The sequence below is a fragment of the Triticum aestivum genome, chromosome 4A (assembly GCF_018294505.1).
Source record: "Triticum aestivum cultivar Chinese Spring chromosome 4A, IWGSC CS RefSeq v2.1, whole genome shotgun sequence".
Lineage (NCBI taxonomy): Eukaryota > Viridiplantae > Streptophyta > Magnoliopsida > Poales > Poaceae > Triticum > Triticum aestivum.
This window is the reverse complement of record NC_057803.1, coordinates 280,300,023-280,325,685: the sequence shown is the minus strand read 5'-3', so window position 1 is coordinate 280,325,685 and position 25,663 is coordinate 280,300,023. Positions and strand designations below refer to the sequence as shown.

Below are 25,663 nucleotides of genomic sequence, written 5' to 3'. Positions count from 1 at the left end.
GGATGTTCGAGAGTGCAAATGGAATCGAACAGTCTAGAGATTGAAGCTTGCGAAGAAGAGAAGGATATCCGGGCACCTTACTTTGTTGTCCTGACTGATTGTTTTCAGGTTGCACATGAAATATCTGATTTGAAGTTTTAGCATTGCCCTCGGGAAGCAAACAGTTTGGCACATCTGGTGGCTACACATGTATATGATTCCCAGGTAGTTTTGTCGTGGGAGGATGAACCCCCTAATTTCATTTTACCGCATGTAATCAAAGAAACCTTTCGATCTTTACATGAAGTGCCAATAGGCTTTCCCCTCAAAAAAAAAAAAACTCACACTAGTTCCCATTCCCCTTCCCTAAGATTGCCAAACATGCTGTTAGTGCCACAATCACAACTCTTTTTGTTTCAGTGCTACCTAGAGCTGGTATTGGATAGTCTTTTTAGTTTCCCTTTGCTATTCTTTTTTTTTTGTACATATACCTTTTATTTGATGAAAGTTACCATCAAACTATTGTTCTATGGTTTCAGGGCAAAAAAAAAACAATCAGACCTATATTACATGGTGTTTCTACACTAGACCGCCACATTTATAATCCAAAATTCAAGTTGAAACAAGAATTCTGACAAGCATATAGTGAAAGTTCGCTACAAGTCTTCAAATTCATGATAGCCTGAGCCCGAGTAAATCACTACATCACCTTAAGTCATACACCTACAAAATGTCAACAAGTAAAGCCTGATGATTCATTCAGCTCAGCAACGTTTTACAGTGCCAGTAGGCAATTGATCAATCACAAACAAGGCAGAAACTTGAGATTGATATCAACTCTGCGCCTCTCTTAAGCGAGTGATCAGTTCGTCCTACATATGGAAGGCCACCATTAGTGTTTATTTGGATGAGATGACAATTCCAAACTGGAAAATACATACACAAACAAAATATATTCAAAGGTACAAGAGCACGCTACAATACAATAGTAATACCTCCTTTTTTTTCTAACACACGTACTGGCTACAATACTATGAAATAGGACAAAAACCGTGACCTGGTACAAAATACTGTGAAATAGCACAAAAACCGAGATGTGCTAGCATTGTATGTAAAACAACAATATCAAAAAGCATCACTAGCACTGTCAGAACAGTTTGCTTTCCAAAAACTTTGTATTTCATCATTTTATTCTAGCAAACAAAATACTTGCATCGCTGATTTTTGGTTTTTGTCCAGCAATTTATCTTTACCTTGGAGGCTAAATTCTGCTAATAATTGCTGAATACACAAACATACTAGCATGCTAGATAGTAGGTAGATTTGTCAGAATGTTCGGATATGGCTTCTCATATTCTGAAATCACTACAAAATGAATTTTCAAGCATGTGGAGCATATTCAGAAATATCCAAGATGTCAAATGTACAAGATATATAAAGGGCAGCCCCAGTGCATGTAGCTCCCGCTTGCGCAGGGTCTGGGGAAGGGTCCGACCACTTTGGGTCTATTGTACGCAGCCTTTCCCTACATTTCTGCAAGAGGCTGTTTCCAGGACTTGAACCCGTGACCTCATGGTCACAAGGCAGCAGCTTTACCACTGCGCCAAGGCTCCCCTTCAAATGTACAAGATATATGTGATACTCAATTAAGTTCTTTTGAAGCAGAATTCAAATGGTTATACCATTGATCAAGATTTTTAATTCTACGAACTTTAAATTCAGAATAAGAAGTTTTAAGCATGTGCCTTTTTCCCCTTGGTTGTGAGGCCACTTTGTCGGAGAAGTGCACGCAACCTCTCTACGGTGAAGGACTGCAGTGTGTGCTGTGAAAAGCCAGATATTGCTTCATCTGCAAGATTAGAGTATCCATCAGAGTGAAAAAACAACATTGCTTATGCGCAAAAAAAAAAACCCGCTGCTATCGGGTTTTGGAAAAAGCAAAGAGCGCGCTAATTTTTCATCTTAAAATGCTAAAGCATGCCTGGTTAACAAACATACTGCTTATTCTTCAATGTATGAAAACTTATCTGGGTACTATTAAACCTAGAACTAATGGTTCGATAGCATTAAAAAGGTGTTCTGGGTAGAAATGGTTAACACATCATACATAAAAACAGAATTTGTGGTAAGAAGTTGGATGGAAGCTGACAACATATATTCAATTTTTCACTTAAATCAGACATGATCGGCTTCTGCTAAACAATGCATGACAGATATCCCTTCGCTCTATCTGCCTCCAAGATTCACATCCTATGCCACATGCATTTTTTTCAGAGATGAGCAAAATAGAAGACACAGAGGTGAAGATAAAAGTTAAGAACATGATCGAGGCACTTACCAGAGGAAGACAATCCGGAAGAACTGCCCAAGTTGGGCTTTTTTGATGACTTCTGCACACCCAAACTTCTGGCAGCACATCTACAGAAAAGGAAATACAGCTTACTTTGAGAGTGAATTTAGGTGATGTTAAATAAAATACTGATAAGCCCATGAACAAAAAATAAAAGCCTTTTTGGAACGAAAGAAACACAAGCTTAATAAAAATCTTGACAAGTGAGCATACTTCACTTTATTGGGGGGTGGATGTACAATCCCACCGCCTAGTTCAACACCTCGCAGAAGCGAACTTGGATTCTTATTTATACCGTAGGGGTTCCCCTTACAGTTATCTACCAAATAGGTTGAATAATTTATTTCATAACACGCGGAGGTCACTGATGACCCAATTGTAAGTGTCAAAAAAAAATCTAAAGTTCGCTTCTAGGCATAGCCGGTCCCAAGCCCGGGTAAAGGAGGAGGGTTGTGATAGGCTTGGCGAGCCAACGTAAAAACTAGCCAGTCCCATAGGTATGAAACCCATTTGAGCGAGAATAGTACTAGGATGGGTGACCTCCTAGGAAGTCCTCGTGAAAGGGTTTCATATCTAAGGGTTGTGATAGGCTTGGCGAGCCAACGTAAAAACTAGCCAGTCTTTTGGGTATGAAACCCATTTGGGCGAGAGTAGTACTAGGATGGGTGACCTCCTGGGAAGTCCTCGTGAAAGGGTTTCATATCTAGCCTACCCCAACTTGTTTGGGATAAAAGGCTTCGTAAGTAAGTAAGATCATGGGGAGCACAGTTTTAAATGTGCAAGGGCATCTCCAAAGCCGATCCTCAAGTTGCCCGCAAACATCTGGACCGAGCTGTCCGGACGTAGTTTGCCATCCAACGCCGCCGCATGCAGACATCCGCAGACTCATCCGGCTATCCGAAATCCCGCAAACCGGACGCAAAGCTCCTGTGGGAGCTTTGCGAGCGTCCAGACATCTGCCACATAGGACTCTGACACCCCCGGCCCACACAAAAACCCATCCGGTGCCCGCGTCTCTGTCCCTTCCCCCTTGATCAGCATCTGCTTCCTCCTTGGCCAATGCAGCCGATATACCACCCCGGCCACCCACCAAGGCCATGCCAGACCTCCGCCGCTCCACCTAGTCGCCACACCGCTTTGCCTACGCCGCCGTTGCACCTCTCGCCCGTCCGCTGCACAGGTACCATCCGCCCCTACGGATACCGTCCGTGGGAGTCACCACGCCCGGCAAGTGTTTGGCGAAATGCTTGTGTTAAATTTTGACAATTTTTCTCCCTTCTTTCAAGCAATGGATTCGGACATGGAGTACTAGTAAGTTGCACGTGCATGTTATTCTACTTAAGTAAATAAGAAAATGACGTGAACACGGAAATGAGAACTGCCACGCAATGAACATTTTCTTTTGTTCAGTATGCGACAAACAATTAAATTTATTAAATATCGTATTACAAATAATATTTTCTCATTCTATCCTATTTGTAATCACGTTGGGGTAAGTGCGAGTCTATATTCCTTTTGTCATGTAGGAGGGAATGAAAATTTTCTTTTTGGTAAAATTATTACACGTCGAACGATTCAATTGATGGACAATTTGATCCATAGGAAAATTGTCAAATGCATGGCAGTTTGATATCATTTTATCGATCTCACATTTTTGTAATCTATGTATGTTAATATTCACAAGAAAAAAATTGGTGTATGATTTAATAGTAACGGTTTCAGTTTGACAACAGTAAAATGTCATGTCTCAGTTCTTCTTCACTGACAGAGCCATTGTAGTAGTTTATTTAAAAAGCTATTGTAGTAGATAATGTCACCATGCACTTTGGTTGTACGGTATGCTATAATGTCATCATGCACACAAGATCTTGAGAGATGTGTATGACCGTGTCGGCCTACCGGCTCACAACCCCAATTCACCTGTGCTAACCGCGGAAGGTGAAACTTTATTGTTGTCGTGATGTACGTGTCTAGCGACTTCAACAGACAAGTTTGTGCGCGTGAACGCATGGTGGCGAATCCAGTCATTTCCAACCGTCCAATCTATTGAGTAGTGTTGTGATGAGTGGTGGATAGCAACCCTAACTTGCAAATAAACATCTTGGATCAATCCAATGGGAATTTGGTGGGAAGCTGCAGTGGCACTTCCAAGTTTAAAAAATGTGTACTATATAGTGGTACAGACATCTACGACAACTTTGTTGAGTCGTCCAACAACTTGTCTGACGAGGAGGATTATGTGGATGAAACGGCAATGATGTGGGCGGTCCTTGCAGACGCAAAGCGTGCGGAAGGGCGTCTTCTCAATTTCAAGGGATCGATCAAGGGTCATCAAATGCTGAATTGGAACAGGGCACAGGAGCATTTGACGCAGATGGATGACTACTTTGCCCTCGATGCCCTATTCGTGGGCACTTTTCGCCGGCGCTTTCGGATGCGGAAAAATGTGTTCGATCGCCTCTACAATGGCGTCTAGGTCTACGATGACTACTTCATCTTCGAAGGATGATGTAGGAAGAATAAGATTCTCTAGTTACCAGAAGTGCACGGCTGCACTGCGGATGCTTGCATATGGCACGGCCGGAGATTCATGGGACGAGTACCTTCGGATGTCTGAGAGCACATGCGCAAACACCATGGTCAGATTTGCTACTGCGATGGTCGAGGTGTTTGGATCGCAGTACTTGAAAGAACCAGCTGACGCAGACACCGAAAGGCTCATGGCACCCTCGAAAGCAAGAGGATGGCCAGGTATGTTCGGATCTCTTGATTACATGCACTAGAGATGGAAGAACCACCCAAATGGTCTACAAGGGCAATATCAGAGCCATGTCAAGAAGCCCACCATCATTCTTCAAGCAGTTCCATAGTTCCATCACAGGTCCTCTGGATTTGACACGTTGTCTTTGGCATGCCCGGGTCTCACAATGACATCAATGTGTTGCGGCGGTCTCCATTGTTTGCTAGGTTGAGTGAAGGACAAGCTCCTTCATGCAACTATACTGTTAATGGGCTACAACATGGGCTACTATCTGGCTTATGGTATCTATCTCCGTCGGCGACCTTCGTCAAGACCATCTCTGAGCCAGTTGGTTAGAAAAGAGCTAACTTTGCCCAAAGACAAACAAGGAGCTATAAAGGATGTGTTGAGGGCATTTCGAGTGCTCCAAGCCCATTTTGCCGTTGTTCAGGGACCTGCAAAAATATGGGATCCGGAGACCTTGTGGGAGGTGACGACATGTTGTGTGATCATGCATAACATGATCATGGAGGATGAAGGTGAAGATGCTGCCGCAGGTCTGGAATTTAAGAACATGGGTGACCCTATCCAACTTCCACATCATCATGCCACGTTTGATGAGTTTGTCCAAATGCATCAACAAATTTGGCAGCAAGCAACTCATGAGCAGCTTAAGGAAGATCTAATTCAGCATCTGTGGGCGCTTAAACCCTAAACCCTAATGGACCAGTCCGCGAACAAATACTATGTCTGTTCTGAGGGTCGGCGTTGGAGATGACCTAAAGCTGAAAGGAGATCTAGACCCCTATTGTGGTTTTGGAGTTGATAACACGTGATTAGTTGCATTAATGGTTCAGTGAAGTGTTAACACATGTTTTAGTCCAATGATGAAGTGAACGAATATTGGCCCATGAGGCATATTTTAGTCCATCCATATTGGCCCATGAGGCCCAGGCCCATTCAGTCAAGTGACTGGCGACCTAGATAAGGAGAGGCACGAGGCTGTCTACCTCTGAGCGCCATCACACACCAAACAGACGTTGCCTGGTACGTCTCCCTCAGCCTAGATGGTATCAGAGGGCTGGGCCTGAGGAGACGGCAGCAGATCTAGGCAAGCAGCAAATGAGGCGAGCTCGTGGCACGGAGAAGCGTGCTCAACGACGGCGGGGCTGGTTCTTTGCTGCGCCTGGACATCTTCTCTCCCTCTAATCTTGCTGTGTCTCTCGAGGAGGAAAGGAGAAGGGGAGAGGAGGAAAAGAAGGAAAGAAAGCAGCAGGAGGAGGACGAACTGGAGCTCCTGGAGTTGGGCAGCTGCTGAATACTGCTAGTTGCAGGCTATTGTTGCTGCTGCTGGGAGCTGCAGCTGCTGATTGCTACTGATTGGAGGAGGTGGTGTTGTGCTGCTGCTGCTGCTGGTTGGAGTTGGAGCTGCTGGTACTGCTGGCTCACATAGCATAGGCTCTCTTAGCTAAGTGAGTAGCTAAAGTGAGTGATCCTGGTGGTGGTGTGTTAGCGACCTGGGCCTCGCTAGGCCTCAGCCAGGACCTGGCCCACAAGGAATACATGGACTACATATACAAGGGAGGCAGCTACACGCAAGTCGGCTTGGACCGGACGGCGGCTTCGGCCGATAGGCTGGCTTATCTTCTTCCTCCTCCTACTTTAATTCCCCTTCCTCCTTCAACCCCTCATGTAATCTGAGCTTGTAATCAAATCCATGGAGATTGAGTGAATTAGTGAGAGAGACCCTCACAATTGGTATCAGAGCCGTTCGATTCTGCCCCAAAAATCCACCCAAAATTTTCCCAATCAATTTCATGGACTCACGACGGCGCGCGGAGCTCCTGGCTACTCACTCACCAGAGGGTCGGGCGGCGTATGAGGTTTTCCGGGCGCAGCTAGCTCGTGATCTGGACCGGCGCCTTGCTGAGTCCAAGGGGAGGCTAGAGAAGGGCGTGGAAGCGGCGTTCGGAGACCTCCAAACTAAGCTAGACAGGACTATCGGCAACCTTCGCTGGCAGGCGCGTAGCGATGACAGCCCCAGATGCTGCAGCGGAGGCCTCTGTTTCATCGGCGACGAGCTCTACACCGTCTCTACGTCGCACCGCCTCCATCACCAATTGGGACGCGGCCCCTGTGCTTGCGGCGACACCCACGCGTGCCACCGCAGCAGTGGCGTCGGCTTCATCAACGACGAGGTCGGTCGCGTTTCCGCCTGTTCTGCGCGGCACCGTCTCCGCCATCCGTTCGACCACGACATCCGCAGCCACACCTCTGCGCGTCGCCGTACAGACCTGCGTGCTGGACGGCTCACTCGATCCCACTGCGACGGTTTCCTCAGTAGCGAGGTCTTCTCCATCAACGACCAGCGCCAGTTGGGTCGTGGCCTCCGTGCATGCGGCGACGGACACATGCGTGCCCACTGCTGAGCCGTTGAACTCCACATTAACCCAGGCCGACCTCACTCTAGAGGTGTCCGTGGCTTTGGACTGCGTGTTACCTGCTGCTCCATCACCTATGATGGGGACGACCACCCAATTGCTACACGTCCTCAAGCAAGTCACGAAGTTGCCTGCTACCTGTTCGACCAATTGTTCGACCAACAATTTGGGCACGGCATCCCCTGAGTCCTCAACTAATCAAGGCACTGCAACAAGACTGCTACCACCAACAACTTCAGAGTTCACTCGGGAGCTTACAGTGCAAGCTAGCTTGTCGCCATCAACCTACTCCTCCAACTCGGTGCACGAGGAAGCCATTGACACTAACGACAAGTACACCATGGAGGTGTTCATGGAAACTGAGGGCATGTTACTGACCACTCCATCAGCATCAGAAAGCTTAACCTCCCAGTCACTGCACACTGCAGTTGTTTGTTGATCGCGGACTTCACATGCGGCTGCCTACCAAGTGCTTGACTATCGGTACCTACTCGCTCCTGCTCTTACTCCCTCCTGTTGCATTGAACACCATTGATACAATAATGACTGAGCGACAGTATGTCTACGAGGATAGTAGAAATTTTGTTCAGAAGGTGACTGAAATTGCTGCCACATTAGTTTGCTTTCCGCCATTGCCATGGAATGAGAAGCAAATATGGCCGCCCCCTTTCTCTCTTAATATGTTAGCATTTAATCTGCAAGTGTATGAGCAGCAAAATAAGTGCAGATTCCTGAACATGACTGGATCTCCCCTGTTTGAGCAGCGCAACAATAGCAAGGATATTATTCATGTTCATGCAGCGATTGATGCTGACGCACAATTTGTCGCTGAGAGCTTATATCCAGGGCAAATTGCTACAGCTCCTGAGCATATTGTTGCCGAGAAGGTCTTGATGCACGAGCTACTCTGCACCTTGTCACTGCTTGCTGACTTGCCATTGAAACCACCATGGCCATTCGTGCAACTGGCAGATGGAGTTCCTGCAGCTGTGAAATTGCAGGGTTCGTTGATGGAGTTGCTGAAATCACAATCGTGGCAGTATGAATTTCATTGGATACCAATTCCAATGCTTAATTCTCTGCCATTTCCTTGGTTTGGTGAGGTTGGTGCATTTTCTCGTTCATCTAAAATCACTGAATTAGGCATCCCTATGGTCGATATATGGAAAAATGTGCAAGGTGTTCCTGCTCGATCGTGCTTCTGTTCTATGCTTCTGGAGGCTGAGAAATCTAAGTGCTTCTTTTTACTGGTGGACCTGAAGCGATGGCCTTGTTTTGTGTTCTATCTAGATGCGTGCACATTCAGGCTTCCATGGTTACCAACTAAAACTACTGTAAACTGGAAGGATTCCTTGCTGCTCAGCCATGTTCTCTCTTTGGAGGTCCTACTTATCAGTTTTCACCTTCTCACCTGATCGGCATGATATGGTGTGCTGCAACAAGACAGTGGGCTTCAACTCTATTATTGTTTCTATTTGTGAAGTAGAATGCAGATGTAAGCTCCAATTAGTTATCGTTCCTCACATTTACTGGTTACTCAAAATGGCATCTCCTGATGGCAGTTCAGTTTGCATGCAAGTTCTATCTGAATACTCTGCAGTTGTGATGGGAGGTGGGACTAGTGGGGCTGAATCCATAACCTTCTTGGGAATGCCTTTTCCTGGAAGAAAAGTTCAGTTTGCCCCATTTAATACTGGAAGGCCTTCTCGATATGGTTTTGATCAATTACAGTTCCTAATTGCATGGTCATTTGAGTGGAAATTCTCTGATGATTACATAAAAGCAAGTCAAAAATTCATAGTAGAGTTCAATGATGCGTTATCACAGTATGAACTTAATTGTTGTACTTCTGAAGATGTTTCATTCTCTAATTCAGAACAAGTTCAGTGGGAAATTGCTTGGTCACTCTGCAATGGATTTTTGGTTCTCGAGAATATCTTGATGCGGTCCCGATGTGAGAGTTCGGCAACTGTGATTTGGTGCACATTATTTCAAGGGCTTGTGGAATTCTTCGGCAACATATATCTGAAAATCATGGTTCAGTGCTCTTATCTTGAGTTGGTATGGAAGATAGCTTGCGTGCCCTGTTTTATGCTTAGTGATGATGCCTGCAACTCCCAATACAAATTCTTCACACTACTGAATAGAGTATTGTGCTATTAGTCAACAATTTGTTCAGTCATCCATTGCAAATTCCGTGCAGCTCTGCACTTCGGGAGAGGTTTCCTTACTTGATTCAAGTACAAGTATAGTTACTCATCATTTGGTGACAGTAAAACTTCCTGTTGCATATGCTGCCGCTACCGATGATGTCGAGCTTCATTCAAGTGTTCCTTGGGATCCTGGTGGTTCAGCATATAGTTGGCTTGAGGGCAAGCCTCATTTTATGGAGGGGGGATTGTTAGTGACCTGGGCCTCGCTAGGCCTCAGCCAGGACCCGGCCCACAAGGAATACATGGGCTACATATACAAGGGAGGCAGCTACACGTGAGTCGGCTTGGACCGGACGGCGGCTTCGGCTGATAGGCTGGCTTATCTTCTTCCTCCTCCTACTGTAATTCCCCTTCCTTCCTCCTTCAACCCCTCATGTAATCTGAGCTTGTAATCAAATCCATGGAGATTGAGTGAATTAGTGAGAGAGACCCTCACATGGTGTGGCTGCTGATTGCAGAGGTAGGAGGCAGCAGAGGTGACACAGCTAGGAGAAGATGAGGTGGAGACAGTCATGGGGAGTGACGTTACCTCTGTGCTAGAGAAACTTGTGCAGCTCATACTACGAAAGCTGCCGAGGGGTCAACTCCTGCAGGTGGCAGAATTGTTGTGCCTCAAGCAGGTCATGGATTCGGATTCGAGCTTTTGACCTCATGCCAAATGATGTCAAGCTCTGAATGGTGTGAGCAGCTACCTGAGCTGGTAGAGGCGGGCCTTGTTAATCTTGAAGACAAAAGTCCTGAAAGGGTATGTTCCTGGGACGGTTGAAGAGGCGACTGACAAGGAGAGCTCATAATGGAAGAAGTGGAGTGTTATCAACTCCCTGATATTGGCCTGGATGTTGAACTCCCTGATCCCAGCCATTGCAATGTCTGTTGAGGCATTGCCGAATGCTTTTGCTGTGTGGAGCCTGTTGTCCATGAGATATTCCAGTAAGGGAAACCTGATGCTCATGTCTCACTGAAGACAAGATCATGTTCGTCAAGGTGACAGAAGCGTGATGGTGTATGTGCATGAGCTGGAACACTTTTGGGCAGATCTGGATCAGTGTGATCCCCTTGAGCCTCCACATGCAGTTCATGGAAATTGCCAGGAATTGGGTCGAGCATAGGCATGTGATGCAATTTCTAGAAGGTCTAGATCATGAGAGCAGGCATGCTGCACTGCTACATCAGCCGAAGCTTGTGTCCCTTGATGAGGCCATTGTTCTGATGTCCCAAGAAGAGGTACGCAGTCGAGAAGAGGAGATGGAAATGAATCTGCTTAAAGAGTGGTTGACCAGCGAGGTTCTAGGGAGTGTAAAAACTGTGGTCAACCAGGGCATGTCAGTCATTTCTGCACAAGACCCAGAAGAGGCAGATGGTATAGTGGTGGCAGTAGCAACAGAGGAGGTTGGAATGGGAATGGTGGTCAGAATGGGACTCGTGGTTCTTGGAATGCTCCCAACGCAAATGACTGCTACCAGCTATGCCAACTTTGTCGATACAAATGAAGGTAACATTGAACACGCATCAATAGCAGCCCATAAGATAAATTATGAATGAGTGCTTGACTCTGAAGCATCACAACATGTTGCTAGAGACTTTAATGAGTTTAAATACTATGTTCCACACTCTCGCACATCAGAAAACCATTCACACGACGGATGGCACAGCGCAATCCATCACGGGTGTTGAGACAATCAACTAAGTATTGAATTATCCTCAGCGTTGCATGTGCCAGCTTTTCCCATGAACTTAAGTGTCCTTGAGTGCTTTGATTGATCAAATTGATTGCCGAATAATTCTTGACAAGGTTGTGTGCTTGATCCAGGAGAGATCGACGGGCAGGAGTCTTGGGGACTGGAGTGAGGCGTAGAGGGCTGTGGTACATGGACCGCAGCATGACAGACATGGAGGGAATCCACATGCCAGCTGCAGTTGCTGAGGATAAGGAGACTAGAGCCCTAATCCATCATTGTAGGATGCAACATGTGTTTTTTGACAAAATGTATCAAGTATTTCCTGATGTAATGAATGGTGTGGACAAGAGCAAGCTGAACTGTGATGCATGTGAGTTTGCTAAAAACTCATATGTGAGTAAGGGTATCAGGAGCATATCTCCTTTTGCGTTAATCCATTCTGATGTATGTACATGTCCAGTGTTGTCTGCAGTGGTACGAAGTACTTCATTATGTTCACTGATTACAATTCTCGGATCGCTTGGGTCTATCTTCTTGGACATAAAGATGAAGTGTTTCACTGTTTCGAAACCTTTTATGCACTGGTTCAGACTCAATTTTATGTGAAAATTCAAGCACTGAGTATGCTAACAAGGCCCTTGGTGCCTTCATGTCGCACAAGGGCATCCTGCATCAAACATCTTGTCCAGACACATCTCCTCAGAATGAGGCGGCGGAGAGGAAAAATCACCGCCTGCTAGAGGTGGACTGTGCATTGATGTCCACCATGAATGTGCCCTCCTGTGGAGTGGAACTGTCATGATGGCCACCTTAATGAACCGCACACCATACTGGGTAACATGTAAGAAATCACCGTGTAAGTTGATCTTCACAGAAAATAAATTCCCATCCTGAGTAACAGGTAAGAAATCACCGTGCGAGTTGATCTTCACAGAAAATAAATTCCCAATTCCTCCCAAGGTGTTCAGTTGCACTTGTTTTGTTTGTGATCATAGACCATTAGTCAACAAACTGGATCCTCGGGCAGTCAAGTGTATCTTTATTGGGTATTCTTCAGGACAAAGAGGGTACAAAGAGAGGCGGACATTTGTGAGCATGGATGTTACGTTCTGTGACTCGGAACCCTTTTATGGTGAGAAAACTGATCTAAGTGTCTTGTTTAAAGAACTTCATCAATGTCTTCAATAGGAGATTGGTCAAGAGGGGGAGAGTAGTAGCACGCAGATGCAGTCACCTTTAGCAACAGGCGGCTCACTAGTAACTCATGTGGCTCCTGTGATACAAGCAAAGCATAGACTTCCACTGACGATGTGCAGGTTGGCACAACGGCTAAGATTGGTAGTGTGCCAAGGTTGACAATAGAGCAAGAGGAGCAACTAAAGATGTATTCACGGAATTGTGCACCGGCTCAGATTGGTAGTGTGCCGAAGTGAACAGCTGAGCAAGAGGGGCAGCTAGAGGTGTCGTGCGGAACAACCCATGGACATCAGCATGGATCCTTCATCAACACCCGAAGTGCCAATTCGACCATGGATTCAAATATGCTAGACCCTGAAGGTTGAAAAGTAAATTCACTACATAATAAACATAAGGGCAAAAGAAGTGATAAATGCAACAGGAAATGCCACCAGGTTGATCTATCTCGTAATGTATAAGGAACCCATATTTTATCCAATTGAAGAACAAGGAGATTTACAAACAAGAGATGCCCAAATAGCACAATATAGAGCGCTGGCTGCATGGCTGTGTAGTAACAAAAAAACTTAACAGTTTTACCTTTTACCCTTGCCACTTTCCCCTGGAGTCCTAGAACCTGCGTCTTTGGCCTCACTCTCTTTCTTCTTTAGTTGCAGATGTCTGATTAAGATATTTGTCGTATCCGTCTCGATCACTTGTCCCTCTAAAATATCAGAGATCAACTAGTCAAATGAATAGACAAAGGAAAAGGCATAAGCATCATAGATTAAAGGTTATCGGTGTGACTATAGCAAATTGCAAACATAGAACCATGCAAACCTTAACATAGATCATAGATTACCAACCAGCTAGAAGGTAGGCTGGCCCCAAGTCCCCGATAAACCAGATAACAGTTCTGCTAGATCGTAGGCTACAATAAATTTCAGCCCCATTGGAGCGGGCGAACGGAGGCCAATGCCATGTCAAGATCGAGAGGGATGTCTTCTTTGCCTCAACATCCATGATGCTCGGTGACAGGAAGACTGCATTATTTTTGGATGATCGATGGCAGGCCATTGTTGAGATTCTTGACAAACCTATCGCTGAGAGCCGTCAGCGGCACTGTAGAGGAGGGTCTTATTGGTTGATCATGGGTTGTAGACACCACCAGAGTTCTTAGTGTCATAGGCCGTTTCATTGACTTAAGATCTCCATACTGAGAAGCAGACATGGAACGCCGCAGTTGCTGCCTCCGAGTTCTGGTGCGATTCGTTCTTGTTCTTCTCAGTTCCCCAATTTGGACAACAGCAAAAGCTTGTAGGACTACCCGTGGATGTTATCCCTGTTTTTAACTCTGCTCTCACATTTATCATATATACCTTCGAAACTCTAGTGCTCTGCAACGAGCGAGTGTGGCCGCAGTTAATTAAAGTAAGAAGAGCTAGTGCCGGACGGCCAGACGAGTCAATTAATTAACCGTCATACTTTTCATGCATGTAATTTTGTGTCTCAAGAGATTGATCTGAAATGTGCTTGCTCTTGCTGCGTACAATACACCTCATTTTTATTGTCTTCCCTTTGAATGTTTCAACAAGAGATGTGTAGCTGAGGGAAAAGATCCAAAATAATTTGTGATTTGATCCGTATTTAGAATCAGCAACCTGACTTCTCATGGAGCTCCAGGTAATAGTAAGAAAGAAATCTGAATTTAGCAACAAAAGCTCCACAAGTTCACGAGCATTGTGCAGAACAACTGCTTTTAGCCGATAAGCTTGATGAAAGCAGTACTTCCTTTTCTCCCAAAAAAAACAGTACTTTCTTCTCTTTAGTGCTATTTCAACTTCTATAAATTTATCCTTGTGTTGAAAACAAAATTTATTACTTATGATATGCACATATGGAAAGTTAATAGCTAATGGGAAAGAGCATAATTTGTTATCTAATATTATGACTATAGAAAAGCTTCGCATACAGCATGGTGAAGAAAGTGTAAAAGTTGAGAGACTCTTATACAACTTATTCTTCTACCAGGCTTCGGGTTTGCTTGTTTGTCAATCTATACCGACCGGTGTAAGCTTTGTTTCTACTTCTTTCTGGTCAGATTGCATATGAAGTAGAACTATGAACGTTCTTTTTTTTTGAATGATCTAAGAAGTACTCCCTCCGTTCCGATTTGCTCGTCGTGGTTTTAGTTCAATTTTGAACTAAAACCACGACAAGTAAATCGGAACGGAGGGAGTATGTACGAAGGGGAGCCTTGGCGCAGCAGTAAAGCTGTTGCCTTGTGACCAAGATGTCACATGGATTGTTGACGGGGCTATTAATGAGCACACGAAATGGGATATGGTCCGTCGGCCTGTTGAATACAGTGGACTTGGGATTCACAACCTCCGCCTGCTTAATGCAGCGCTTAGGGTTCGATGGTTATGGCAGGCTCGTGTAGTGCCTCTAGGCCATGGCAGGGGCTGAGTATCCCTGTATCGCCAGAAGCAGCAGGTGTTTTCCAGGCTTCTACCGTTTGCTCGGTAGGGAATGGGTGCGCTGCCATTTTCTGGTCCGACAGATAGCTAGACGAAGCCTCTCCGAGGGATTTGGCCCCGGATCTCTCTGATGCAATATCGAATGGCAGACGTTAGCTTTCGGTTCGAGATGGGCTCAGAGCGCATGGATAAGTGATATAAAGGGTGAATTCTCAGCTTCAATGATCTTCCAATTCTGCCACCTATGGGTAGAACGCCTGCACCATTCGATGTCTGAGGCCCCGGGCAGCTTCCGCTGGATCTGGACTGATTCCAAAACATACACAGCTATGACTGCGTACAAGGCCTTCTTTGCTGCCAATTCAAGATTGCTGGGAGCGGAACAACTATGACAATCGTCTGCGCCACTACGCTTAAAATCCTTTGGCTGGCTTGAGCTCAATCGATGCTGGACGGCTGAACAACTCCAGGACAGAGGGCTCCCCCATCAGCCAGCTTGCACGTTGTGTGACCAAGATCCGGAATCGCTCAACCATATACTCATGCAATGCCCTTTCTCTAGGGTAGTCTTGTTCCAAGTATCTCAGGCTCTTGGAATGGCTATCCCTTGCACGCAGGCCAACTCAACCCTGGTGGAATAGTGGGAGCAGGTGCGTGACGGATATCCGGCAAAGAAGAGCAAGGAAATAAATGCGCTTGCCACCCTGGTAATGTTCTCCCTATGGAAAGAGCGGAATAGCCGCACTTTCGAGAAGACGCCCTCGGTGGTCTCTAGAATCATGGCAGAATGGAAGCTCTGGATACTCGCATGGAAACAAAAGAAGCAAAGTAGGCAGAGGATTGAGGATGGTGAAACATTATCCATGTCGGTGCGGTGGTGGTGGATTGTGGTCGAACTTCGCTTGACGTACCCCCTCAAATTTCTGTACTGCTTCTTCCATTCATACATAGGCTCTTTGGGGCTCCCAGTGATCATGCATTGTTATGTGAACAACATTCTAGAAGGCTTGCTTTATTTCCAGTCTTTAACTTGTGTGTATGAAGCAAAGTTCAAAAAGGCGCACCTGGGCACGGCGCATTGGCAAAACACATCGCTTTGCCCCTACGCACTCGGAAAAGCACAAGGCGCGCCTGGGCATAGCGTTTTTTGCCTATGTGCGTGATCAGGCGCGCAGACGCAGCGATTAGGGGCGCACCACGACGCAGAACAGTGAGCAAGGAGCAGCAGGAAAAGGAAGAAAACAAACGGCATGGGCACCAAAAGAGACGGAAGTTACCAAATCAAACAACTTGTGTTAGGGTTAGGGTTCGGCTCTCCTCCGTGTGCCGCCGACCAAAGGACCTAGATCCTCTCTGCCTTCCAAGGGCACGCACATCTTCCTCCACTTCGAGCTCCTCTCCTCCGCACATCGTCAGCCCCTCGATCTACTGCTCATGAGGCCCCCCTGCCCCAAGCTCCTCGGCTTATCTTCACCCACCAGCTCTGTCCTGCTCGCCTGTCCGTATGGTGCCCGTAAAATATTGTACGGCACGCCTAGGCGTGCCTAAGCAGTGCATAAGCGAGCAAGGCGCATGTAAGTCCCAAAACGCATAATTAACACCCAACGCCGTTTTGAACTTTGGTCTAAAGACCTAGTAGAAGCTATCTATATTTACATACTTCATATTACATGCTATGTTATGTATTTTCTTGAATTGTTCAAGTTCGCTGTTGAATGAATATATGGTTGCTAATACAAAAGATTGATGTGGTATGTGCTAAACAAGTAGTACCCCTTGTGATGCGCTAGTATCCAGTGCAATAGTTTGTATTTTTTTCGAGAAAACGCAAATGGCCTTTGTGTGTCATTGCATTGGAAAGATAGGGAATTTACATCCTCCTAGGAGGCAGGTTTACACAGTTGCCAGATGATCAGTGGACATCCCATGATGCTGGCAAAACGACCCTGAGCCCTTGAGCCCCGGCCTTTGCCCAACATCGGGAATAGTTTGTATTTCACTTGGTCTATTGTACTACTCTGCATGTGTGGATGTAATCCAGCTCTTCCGCTGGTGCTAGTCAAGATTACATGGAAAAAAGTAATTTGTATTTTCACTTGGTCTATTATACTATCTGGGATGTGTGGAACTAATTCACCTCTTCCGCTGGTGCAAGTCAAGATTTCCATAGAGAAAACCTGGATCACGTAGCTCACCTCATGAACTAATTCATGTCGGTACCTAATTCTGTTGCACATAAAGTCAGTGCCCACACTGACATCTTCTTCCCTCTTCCATGAACATCCTCCCTGTTTGTTATTTGGCTGCACCTCCAAAGTGCCTTCGTAGCTGTGTTGTATAGATCGGCACAACACCTATTGGGATTCTTGATAACAAGTTGTAAGTCATTGCATTATTTATCATGAATAGAGCTACTTCATACATGACACGTCAGTGTCATTGATTTTTTGTTCTTGATTAATAGTTAGTCGATTTGGATAATTAATAGATTTGCCATTTTTACTGTATTATATAATAGTATAAATTACATATTCATGTACCGTGTAAATATACTGCTAATTTTCATACTTCTCAACCTTTGCAGCAAGATCTAAGTACCCACCTAATACCATAGAGAAAAGTAGAAACAATTTTGTTTAAGGCCGACATAGACATCGTGTTTCCAGCAAATGGATAATTTTACGCGACCAGTAAGCAAGACCAATAATACTACTACACGATATTATGCTAGTATGGAGTAAAAAATGCCGCAGCTAGTACTTTCAGCGTTATGCACACCAATATTTGTCTGGTATATTTTCTTAACGCGAGTACTTTGTAAAGGAATTAAAGTGACAAAATTTGACATTACTAAATTTTGAAAATTCACCAAAGAACTAGCCATGGACAGGGGTACATGGAAGCTTGCTATCCATGTGCCAGAACCATGAGTTGGTCGCGAGATCTGATGGGTTTCACCTCTAGCCTACCCCAACTTGTTTAGGACTAAAGGCTTTGTTGTTGTTGTTGTTACTAAATTTCGAAAATCATGTAGGACCTCAGCGACACGACATGTCATATCAATCAATGATATCGTCTTCCATTAACGGGGATGATAGCTTGAACAAATGTGACCCAATCGATGGTATCAACACTTGGGAAGTCTTCATCGTGGAGCAAGAAATATTTGACTGGTTCATTGATAGGTTGATCACCAGGCTCGAGGAACGAAATGTTGAGCAATCTCTCTGTCAAAGTGGTGGAAGAAGGTACATACATAGGATTCGTGAAATAGCCCATCAGAACCTCTTGCACTATTACTTCTCCGAAAATCCAATGTACACAGATGAGATGTTCTGCAGAAGGTTTCGTATGAGAAGGCCTTTGTTATTCTTGAGAACTGTGAATGCGCTCAGTGGATGGGATCCATGTTTTACTCATAAGACACATGCCACCAACCGACCAGGCTCACACCACTACAGAAGTGTACGGTAGAAATCCACATGTTAGCATATGGCACCTCTGCTGACCAACTTGATGAGGTACTACTGCTAGCTGCAAGCACTAGCTTAGTGTATGGGGAAGTTTGCACAAGGGGTGATTGACATGTTTGGCGAAGAGTATTTGAGGCCCCCGAGATGTGATGAAGTGGAGCGTTTGCTTCAAATTGGCGAATCTCATGGATTCCCTGCCATATTAGGGAGCATCGACTGTATGCATTGGCCATGGGAGAAATGCCTTCATGCATGGAGAGGACAATTTACCCGCGGTGATCACGGTGTTCCTACTATGATCCTTGAAGCGGTTGCTTCTCACGACCTTTGTATATGGCATGCTTATTTCGGTGTGGTTGGCTCAAACAATGATATTAACGTGCTTAACAAGTCACCTTTGTTCATCTGAGAGTTGAAAGGAGAGACTCCATGGGTACAGTTCACCGTCAATGGAGTGCAATATGATAGAGGGTACTACCTTGCAGATGGAATATATCCGGAATGGGTTGTATTCGTGAAGACTATACTGCTGCCTCAGATAGAGATTGACAGATTATTTACCCGACATCAAGAAGGGGCAAGGAAAGAAGTTGAAAGGGCATTTGGTGTATTGCAATCTCATTTTAACATCGTGCAACGTCCAGCACGCTTGTGGAAGCGTTCTTTTGTCGGTAAAATCATGGAAGCTTGTTGCATTCTCCATAACATGATTGTTGAAGATGAGGGAGAAATGGTTCACGTCACTTTGGACTTGGACAGAAATCCTAGAGCATCATTCACTTCACCGAAGGAGGTCAATCATGGCCCCAACATCTGCTTTGCGGATGTGCTACAAACGAATTCATCTATTTGCTCGACCAACACATCAGAAACTCAAACAAGATTTGGTCGAGCATGTTTGGCAAAAGTCTGGTAACAAGTGGATAATTATAACTAGTTTGAATAATCCTTTATATATGTATTTTTCCATTAAAGATTCCCATATGTAATAATTCTGTAACAATACAAACTTATATATTATTTTTTGTTACATTTTATATAGTTCACGTACACAAGCTTGCCAAGGACAAAGGCTATGCATAAACACATGAATCACTATTTTCGTAGTAGCATGTGTACTTTTTTTGTGCATTGTGCACTAATATGTTTAATTAGGCAAGTGTGATCAGGTCATATGCAAAACACACGTCAGACCCCAAAGATATCATTTCAGTTGATTAGCATTATTTACAGGTCGTTTGAGTATTACAGCCAGCCAAACAGTCACCCTGCTGTACGTGTTGTCTACACTGCAATCTACAGGTGGCGTGGACGCAGGCTACAGACGGCAGCCGTCTGAACTCTGAACCAATGCACATTCCGTAAACACGCTCACACCAGCCATTGCACACAAAAAAAACATGCTCGCAGCGGACATTTCAAACAAATAGGACATTCATCGAATGCACACTGAAGCAAGAAGAGACCAGCAAACCCTAGAGCCAAAATTCTAATTTCACAGAAGTTGCTGAAGCCTACATACAGCTTCTAATCCATAAAGTTCCCTCATACCCTTCACCATTAACCTGAATTAAAAGTAAAATTTAACATAAAACGACCAAATCGAAATGGATAATTGCAAGGTCTTACTGACCTGGAGGATTTGTGTCGTGCTCGCAGACATAAACCCTGAGGCCTCCCTGCGCAGATCACAGCAGAAAGATGGTCTCAGAAGCCTCTCACAACGAGAATCGAGACGTCGAGGACATAATCATCCGCGGGTTTTGTGTGTTTGTGTGGTGGGGGTCGGGGGGCGTTCGTACCAGATTGGAAGAGATGGAACTTGAGGAGAAGTTTCCTCGCGCTGGCAAGCCGGTGAGGAATTTCGCCACTCCGCGCTCTCTTGGGTTATGAGACAACGATGTTTTCCGGCCGCCGACGCCGACGCCGCTGGAACCCTCGGCTGCCATGGAGTTCTCTCCTTTCTCTCACTCTTTTCCTATTCGGAAAAGGGAGCGAGCGACTCGATCTGAGTCACATCCGATCTTCGGCCCAAGTTATTTAGTACTTTTTTGGGGGGTAAGTTATTTAGTACTTGGATAATGCAAATTTGAAGATGTAAAATAGTTGTTGTATAATTTACATTATAAAATATATTTTTTGCGAATCAACCTGTGGTTGAGTTGGTTAGGTGGACAGTGGTATCCCCAACCCATCAGGATTCAAATCCTGGTGCTCGCATTATTCCTGGATTTATTTCAGGATTTCCGGCGATGCGCTTTCAGTGGGAGGAGACGTTCCCGTCGACGAGAAGCGCCTACGGTGGCTTCGTAAATCTCAAGATGATATGCCAGCTCAGTCTGTCGGAGGTGCTCATAGGGGTAGGGTGTGCGTGTGTGCGTTCATAGGGATGAGTGTATGCGCGTGTATATGAGCGCTTGTGTCTGTACTGATGCTCAAAAAAAATTTATTTTTAGAAAAAGAACGATGATAACTGCCACACGTGTGGCATATTTAGAGGTTGTGTTGCACGCCTTGTGTGGCACGGAGACAACCCGGCCCGCACGACGGCGTCCGGGCGCACGCAGCCACAGCACGTACGTCCGGTGTGTTGCACAATCGCCCACACGTTGGGGCGATCGACCGCGCTGCTCGCACAACCTAACATGCCCGTCGTCCCGGCCTTCCTTCGAACCCCAATGCGACTTTCCGCCGTCGTCTCCTACCTCTCAATCCCCTACCTCCATCGTCTTTCTTCTCTAGTTGCCATGGCAACCACACCAGATTTCTAGAGCCACCCACCCCCACCCCCACCCCGCGCCGCCCCCTCATTCTCTAGTTGCGACGATTTCCGATCTCCTCCTCTTTCTCATCCTTCTTCTGTCCCAAAATAATTGCAATTCCAGATTGCCCACGAAGATGGCGACTAGATCCACACTGTCATGGCAAACACACCACGGATTTTGTGTTTATTCTCATTTGCCCACCAACATACACAAGATCTGTCATGTTCTATCCTAGATTTGAACTAAGCATCTGGGTTGGGGGAGTGAGGAATAATTTGGGTGGTGTGTAGGGAGGGAGAAAATTAGTTGCCACCCATATCGGACGTTAGTTGCCACCTAGCTTTGCCGTTAGCTGTCATCATGTTATGTTGTTACTTGCCATCATATTATGTTGGTTGTTGCCATCGGTAAAAAATGATAGTTGATATACAGATTTTAGAAAAAGACAATGAATGTGCATATCCTACTTGCCATGATGTATTGGTTATCTATGCAAGAAATGTGATAAGATTACCGTGTTTTTCTTGTATGTGCAAACAACAAGAATGCATTTTCGAATATTCATGCATTCTTGTTCATGCAGTGACTGAAAACACATTGAAAGAAAAAAGCGGAAAAATGAGTCATGAAGACGACACTGATCCTTGGTTTTCTCAAAGGTCGTAAGCGCCTCCTTCGAATGCAGCAGAGTACAATCAACTCATTTCCGCAGGGCCGTTGTTGCCACTACTAGAGCAGTACGCGAGCATTGGTACGATGCATGATCAAAAAAGGGATAGTTACCATGTTTGTGACGAGGAAAATGGCATTCTACTTATGTCCTACAATGTCATTTTTCGCAGGTTCTTATGACACGACCACACACACAGGGATACCATGGCAAGTTCAAACACAGAGCGCTAACGCTGACAAGTGTATGGGAGACCAACTTCAAGTAGCCAATGTGGCAAATCAAGGTAACGCATACGAAAGAAGCATATTGATATGGCCATGAAATTAAACTTGCAAGGATGGCAAAGACTTACGAGTTTTATGGAAAAACGCAAGACCATCATGCAGCACGTTGCAACAGGCGGCAACCATGTACCTGCCATCAACGTCGTACACATGTGAGTCGTATGAAGTGATATTGTGGATAGTGAATCAGGAGAAGGAATATAGGTGACATTGGTGTTTACGCGGTGACTTGACAAAACACAGTTGCCGTGTCTGGACAACTGCAGTTGTCATGTCTAATCAATTGCAGTTGCCATGTCTAATCAACTGTGATTGCAATGTCTAAACAAATATGGATGCCAAGTGCGAACAAATCTGTTTGCCATGGTTGAACCACTACATGTGCCATGTTGTACAAACTACAGTTGCCATGCATTGACCAACTGCTAATGATCGCAGGTTGTTATGGTGGAACCACATCGGCAAACGTATCGTCGCAAGCTTCACCGTTGCAGGCCAACGCTATTGCAAATAGAGCACAGCAAATTGGAATAACAGACCAGCTTCGATTAGCACATGCGGCACAACAACGTAAAAGTATGTAAACCAACAAACAATAGTGCATTTGCTTTTGTGGAAAAGTATGGGGGGAAATGGATTTGTCACGGTGGTGGCGGAAAACAACAAAAATGCTACTAAGTGAACACGTGCAAATAGTCATCTATTGTCTTCAGGATTTGTCAATTACTGTCTGCGTGTGTACAACATTCGTGATTAACTCCATTTGCCTAGTGGGCTTGTATCTAGAATGCAAATTTTGATGCTAAAGATGTTGGTTGCCATGTCTTGGCAACAGTAGCTGCCATGTTTGTTGAACTATAGGTGCCATGGCTGAAAAAACTACAGTTGCCATGCATGGCCATATGTAGATGTCATGGCTTGCTGTATGAATGATATCATGCCAAATCAGATGCAGTTGCTATATTCCGTTACGATAAACCTGTCATTCAAGCAATGCTTACACATGTACCTATTTTTTTGCAGGACCTTTAACTACAATCAATAGCGGCGCGGGGACATCTACTGCAGGAACCTCTGAGCGCACGGAAGGAGCATTCCACCAGCAAGTCAACAATGCTGCCACAAATAATGCAGAATCAGTGTCGGAACTGGCAATCGTTCCAGCAATGACAACAAGCACATCTTTGCACACCAGCACAAGCAACACTCAAGCAGATGAAACAGCCGCCGATACTGAAGTGAATGATGAAACAGATGACGAAGCATAAGGGGATGAAGAAGATGGGCAATAAGAAATCATGATACCTCAACCATCATATGTTGGGCAGAGATTTGGTTCGTTTGAAGATGCCAAGGAAATCTATTAGAGATATGCAATGTTCCATGGGTTTGCGATGAACACCGAATACCATAGGAAAATTAAGAAAACTAACGAGTACAGCAGAGGTGAGATAAGGTGCTACAAGGCACGAAGGAACAAGAAGGATAAAGGTGTTGCGCCTGTCGTGCCGGAACGAAAGAGAGGTATCAAAAAGGAATGCATTGTCCGGTGTAAGCTAAACGCAGATGGAGCACAGTGGGTGGTCACCGAATATTTCGACGAACACAACCACGAACTCATAAAAGAAGTTTGAACTGATAAAATTTCTGAGCGCCCATAGAGGATTCGGCCCCCTCGAGAAGAAATTCGTAAAATTGCTACATGATTGTAACGTTGGTTCATCAAGAATGGTCCAAATACTATCCCTAATCCACAGTAGAGATGGTAGACTGAGTAGCATGCCTTACATACCAGCAGATGTCACAAACCTAAAGGCAAAGTACCATAGAGAGAGCAGGTTGGCTGACATAGAAGACACAATAGCCTACTTCGAAGAGAAAGCAAAAGCAGATGTTGATTTCTTCTACAGAATAAGATTGGACGATGAGGACCATGTCAGAAACATGTATTGGGTGGATGGTGCTGCAAGAAGAGCCTACAAACATTTCCGTGATTGCATTTTATTCGACGCGACATATCTCACTAATATGTACAAGATGCCTTGCGCTCCATTCATAGGAATAAATAACCATAATCAGTCATTGTAGTTTGGTTGCGGACTCGTTCGGAATGAAGATACGGATGGTTACACTTGGCTGTTCAAAACCTTCTTGGAGTGCATGGGTGGACTTGCTCCGATGAACATAATAACAGACCAGGATTTTAGCATGCGTGCCGGCATAGAGGAGGTCTTTCCGTTGGCAGTGCACAGGCACTGCAGGTGGCATATTATTAAGAATGATGAGGAGATGCTAGGACCATTCTTTGCTGACCGTCCAGAGCTACACAAGGCATTCGAGTTGTGCGTGGACCATATCTTAACGGTGGAGGAGTTTGAACGGAGTTGGACGGCTATGATTGAAACATACCAAGTCCAAGACAACGAGACACTTACTAGCATGTGGGAGAAGCGAATGTACTGGGTGTCGCCCTACTTCATGTAGTGCTTTTTCCCATTTCTACAGACTACTCAGCGCAGCGAGGGGTTCAATATTGTTTTGAAGCGGTACATGAGCCCTGGCAACTCATTGCTGCAGTTTGCCAAGCAGTACACGACTTTGCAACAGAAAATACTGGGATCTGAGCTACAGCAAGAAGCAAACACCGTGCTCAAGCAGCCTAAATTGCTAACATATTTACCAATGGAGAGGCAGATGAGCAAGACATATAACAACAAGATTTTTAACAAGTAAGTGGATTATCTTACCGTCTTATTTGCACAAGCATGAAGATAGTAGGTGCCATGTAGATTGCAATGCAGTTGCCAACTTTTTAACTTGCTCATCTATTGAAAATAGCCACTAAGTACATTATAAGCATGATCTGTAGTTGCCATGTGAAATCAACTATAGTTGCCATGTGTGTTGAACTGTAGTTGCCACGTATAATGAACTGTAGTTGTCATGTGAAATGATATGTAGTTGACATGTGAGACAAAACTGCATTTGCCATGTTTTGTGAACTGCATTTGCCATGTTAAATGAATTGCATTTGCCATGTTAAATGTTATGCAGTTGCCATGTGAAATATCATGCAGTTGCCATGTGGAAACAAACAACCGAAGAAAAATGTGGGAAAAAATAAGGATTTCCATGCCATCATTGATTTTAGATACGTTTGCTATGTTACGACCTACCTCAACATAAGGTGCTACAAACATCATATAAGAGTTTAACAAAAGCCCAAAAACATGCAGATTACAGAAAGAAATAAAGCGTGCCAGCATGTACACAACTTACCAGGTGGACAAACATACGTTCAAGGTGTGTTCTATCTTGGACATGTCCGATTCAGAACCTGAAGACCCGGACAAGGGAAGGAACTACTTTGTGAAGGCCTCGATAAACGAAGGCGAATACTACTGCCAATG

At 45.0% G+C, this 25,663-nt stretch overlaps 1 protein-coding gene across 1 annotated transcript; it reads right to left on the bottom strand.

Annotated features, from left to right (window-relative positions):
• Window positions 1-596: 596 nt before the first annotated feature.
• LOC123085963 (uncharacterized) lies at window positions 597-20,594 on the bottom strand. Its single transcript, XM_044507659.1, has 6 exons — window positions 20,334-20,594; window positions 20,165-20,210; window positions 13,179-13,302; window positions 2,318-2,397; window positions 1,725-1,828; window positions 597-851 (listed from the first exon to the last, which is right to left on the bottom strand). The coding sequence occupies exons 1-6, from the start codon at window positions 20,478-20,480 to the stop codon at window positions 813-815; spliced, it is 540 nt and encodes a 179-aa protein (XP_044363594.1). The 5' UTR covers window positions 20,481-20,594; the 3' UTR covers window positions 597-812.
• Between the last annotated feature and the right edge of the window lie 5,069 nt (window positions 20,595-25,663).

Bases quoted from the DNA above. Each gene is read 5' to 3' on its own strand.
- LOC123085963 (XM_044507659.1), bottom strand. From the start codon at position 20,480: ATGGCAGCCGAGGGTTCCAGCGGCGTCGGCGTCGGCGGCCGGAAAACA. The intron at 13,303-20,164 runs GTCAGTAAGACC...CTGATATTTTAG, and splicing joins GCACGACACAAATCCTCCAG to AGGGACAAGTGATCGAGACG. The intron at 852-1,724 runs GCACATGCTTAA...TTCCATATGTAG, and splicing joins TCACAACCAAGGGGAAAAAG to GACGAACTGATCACTCGCTT.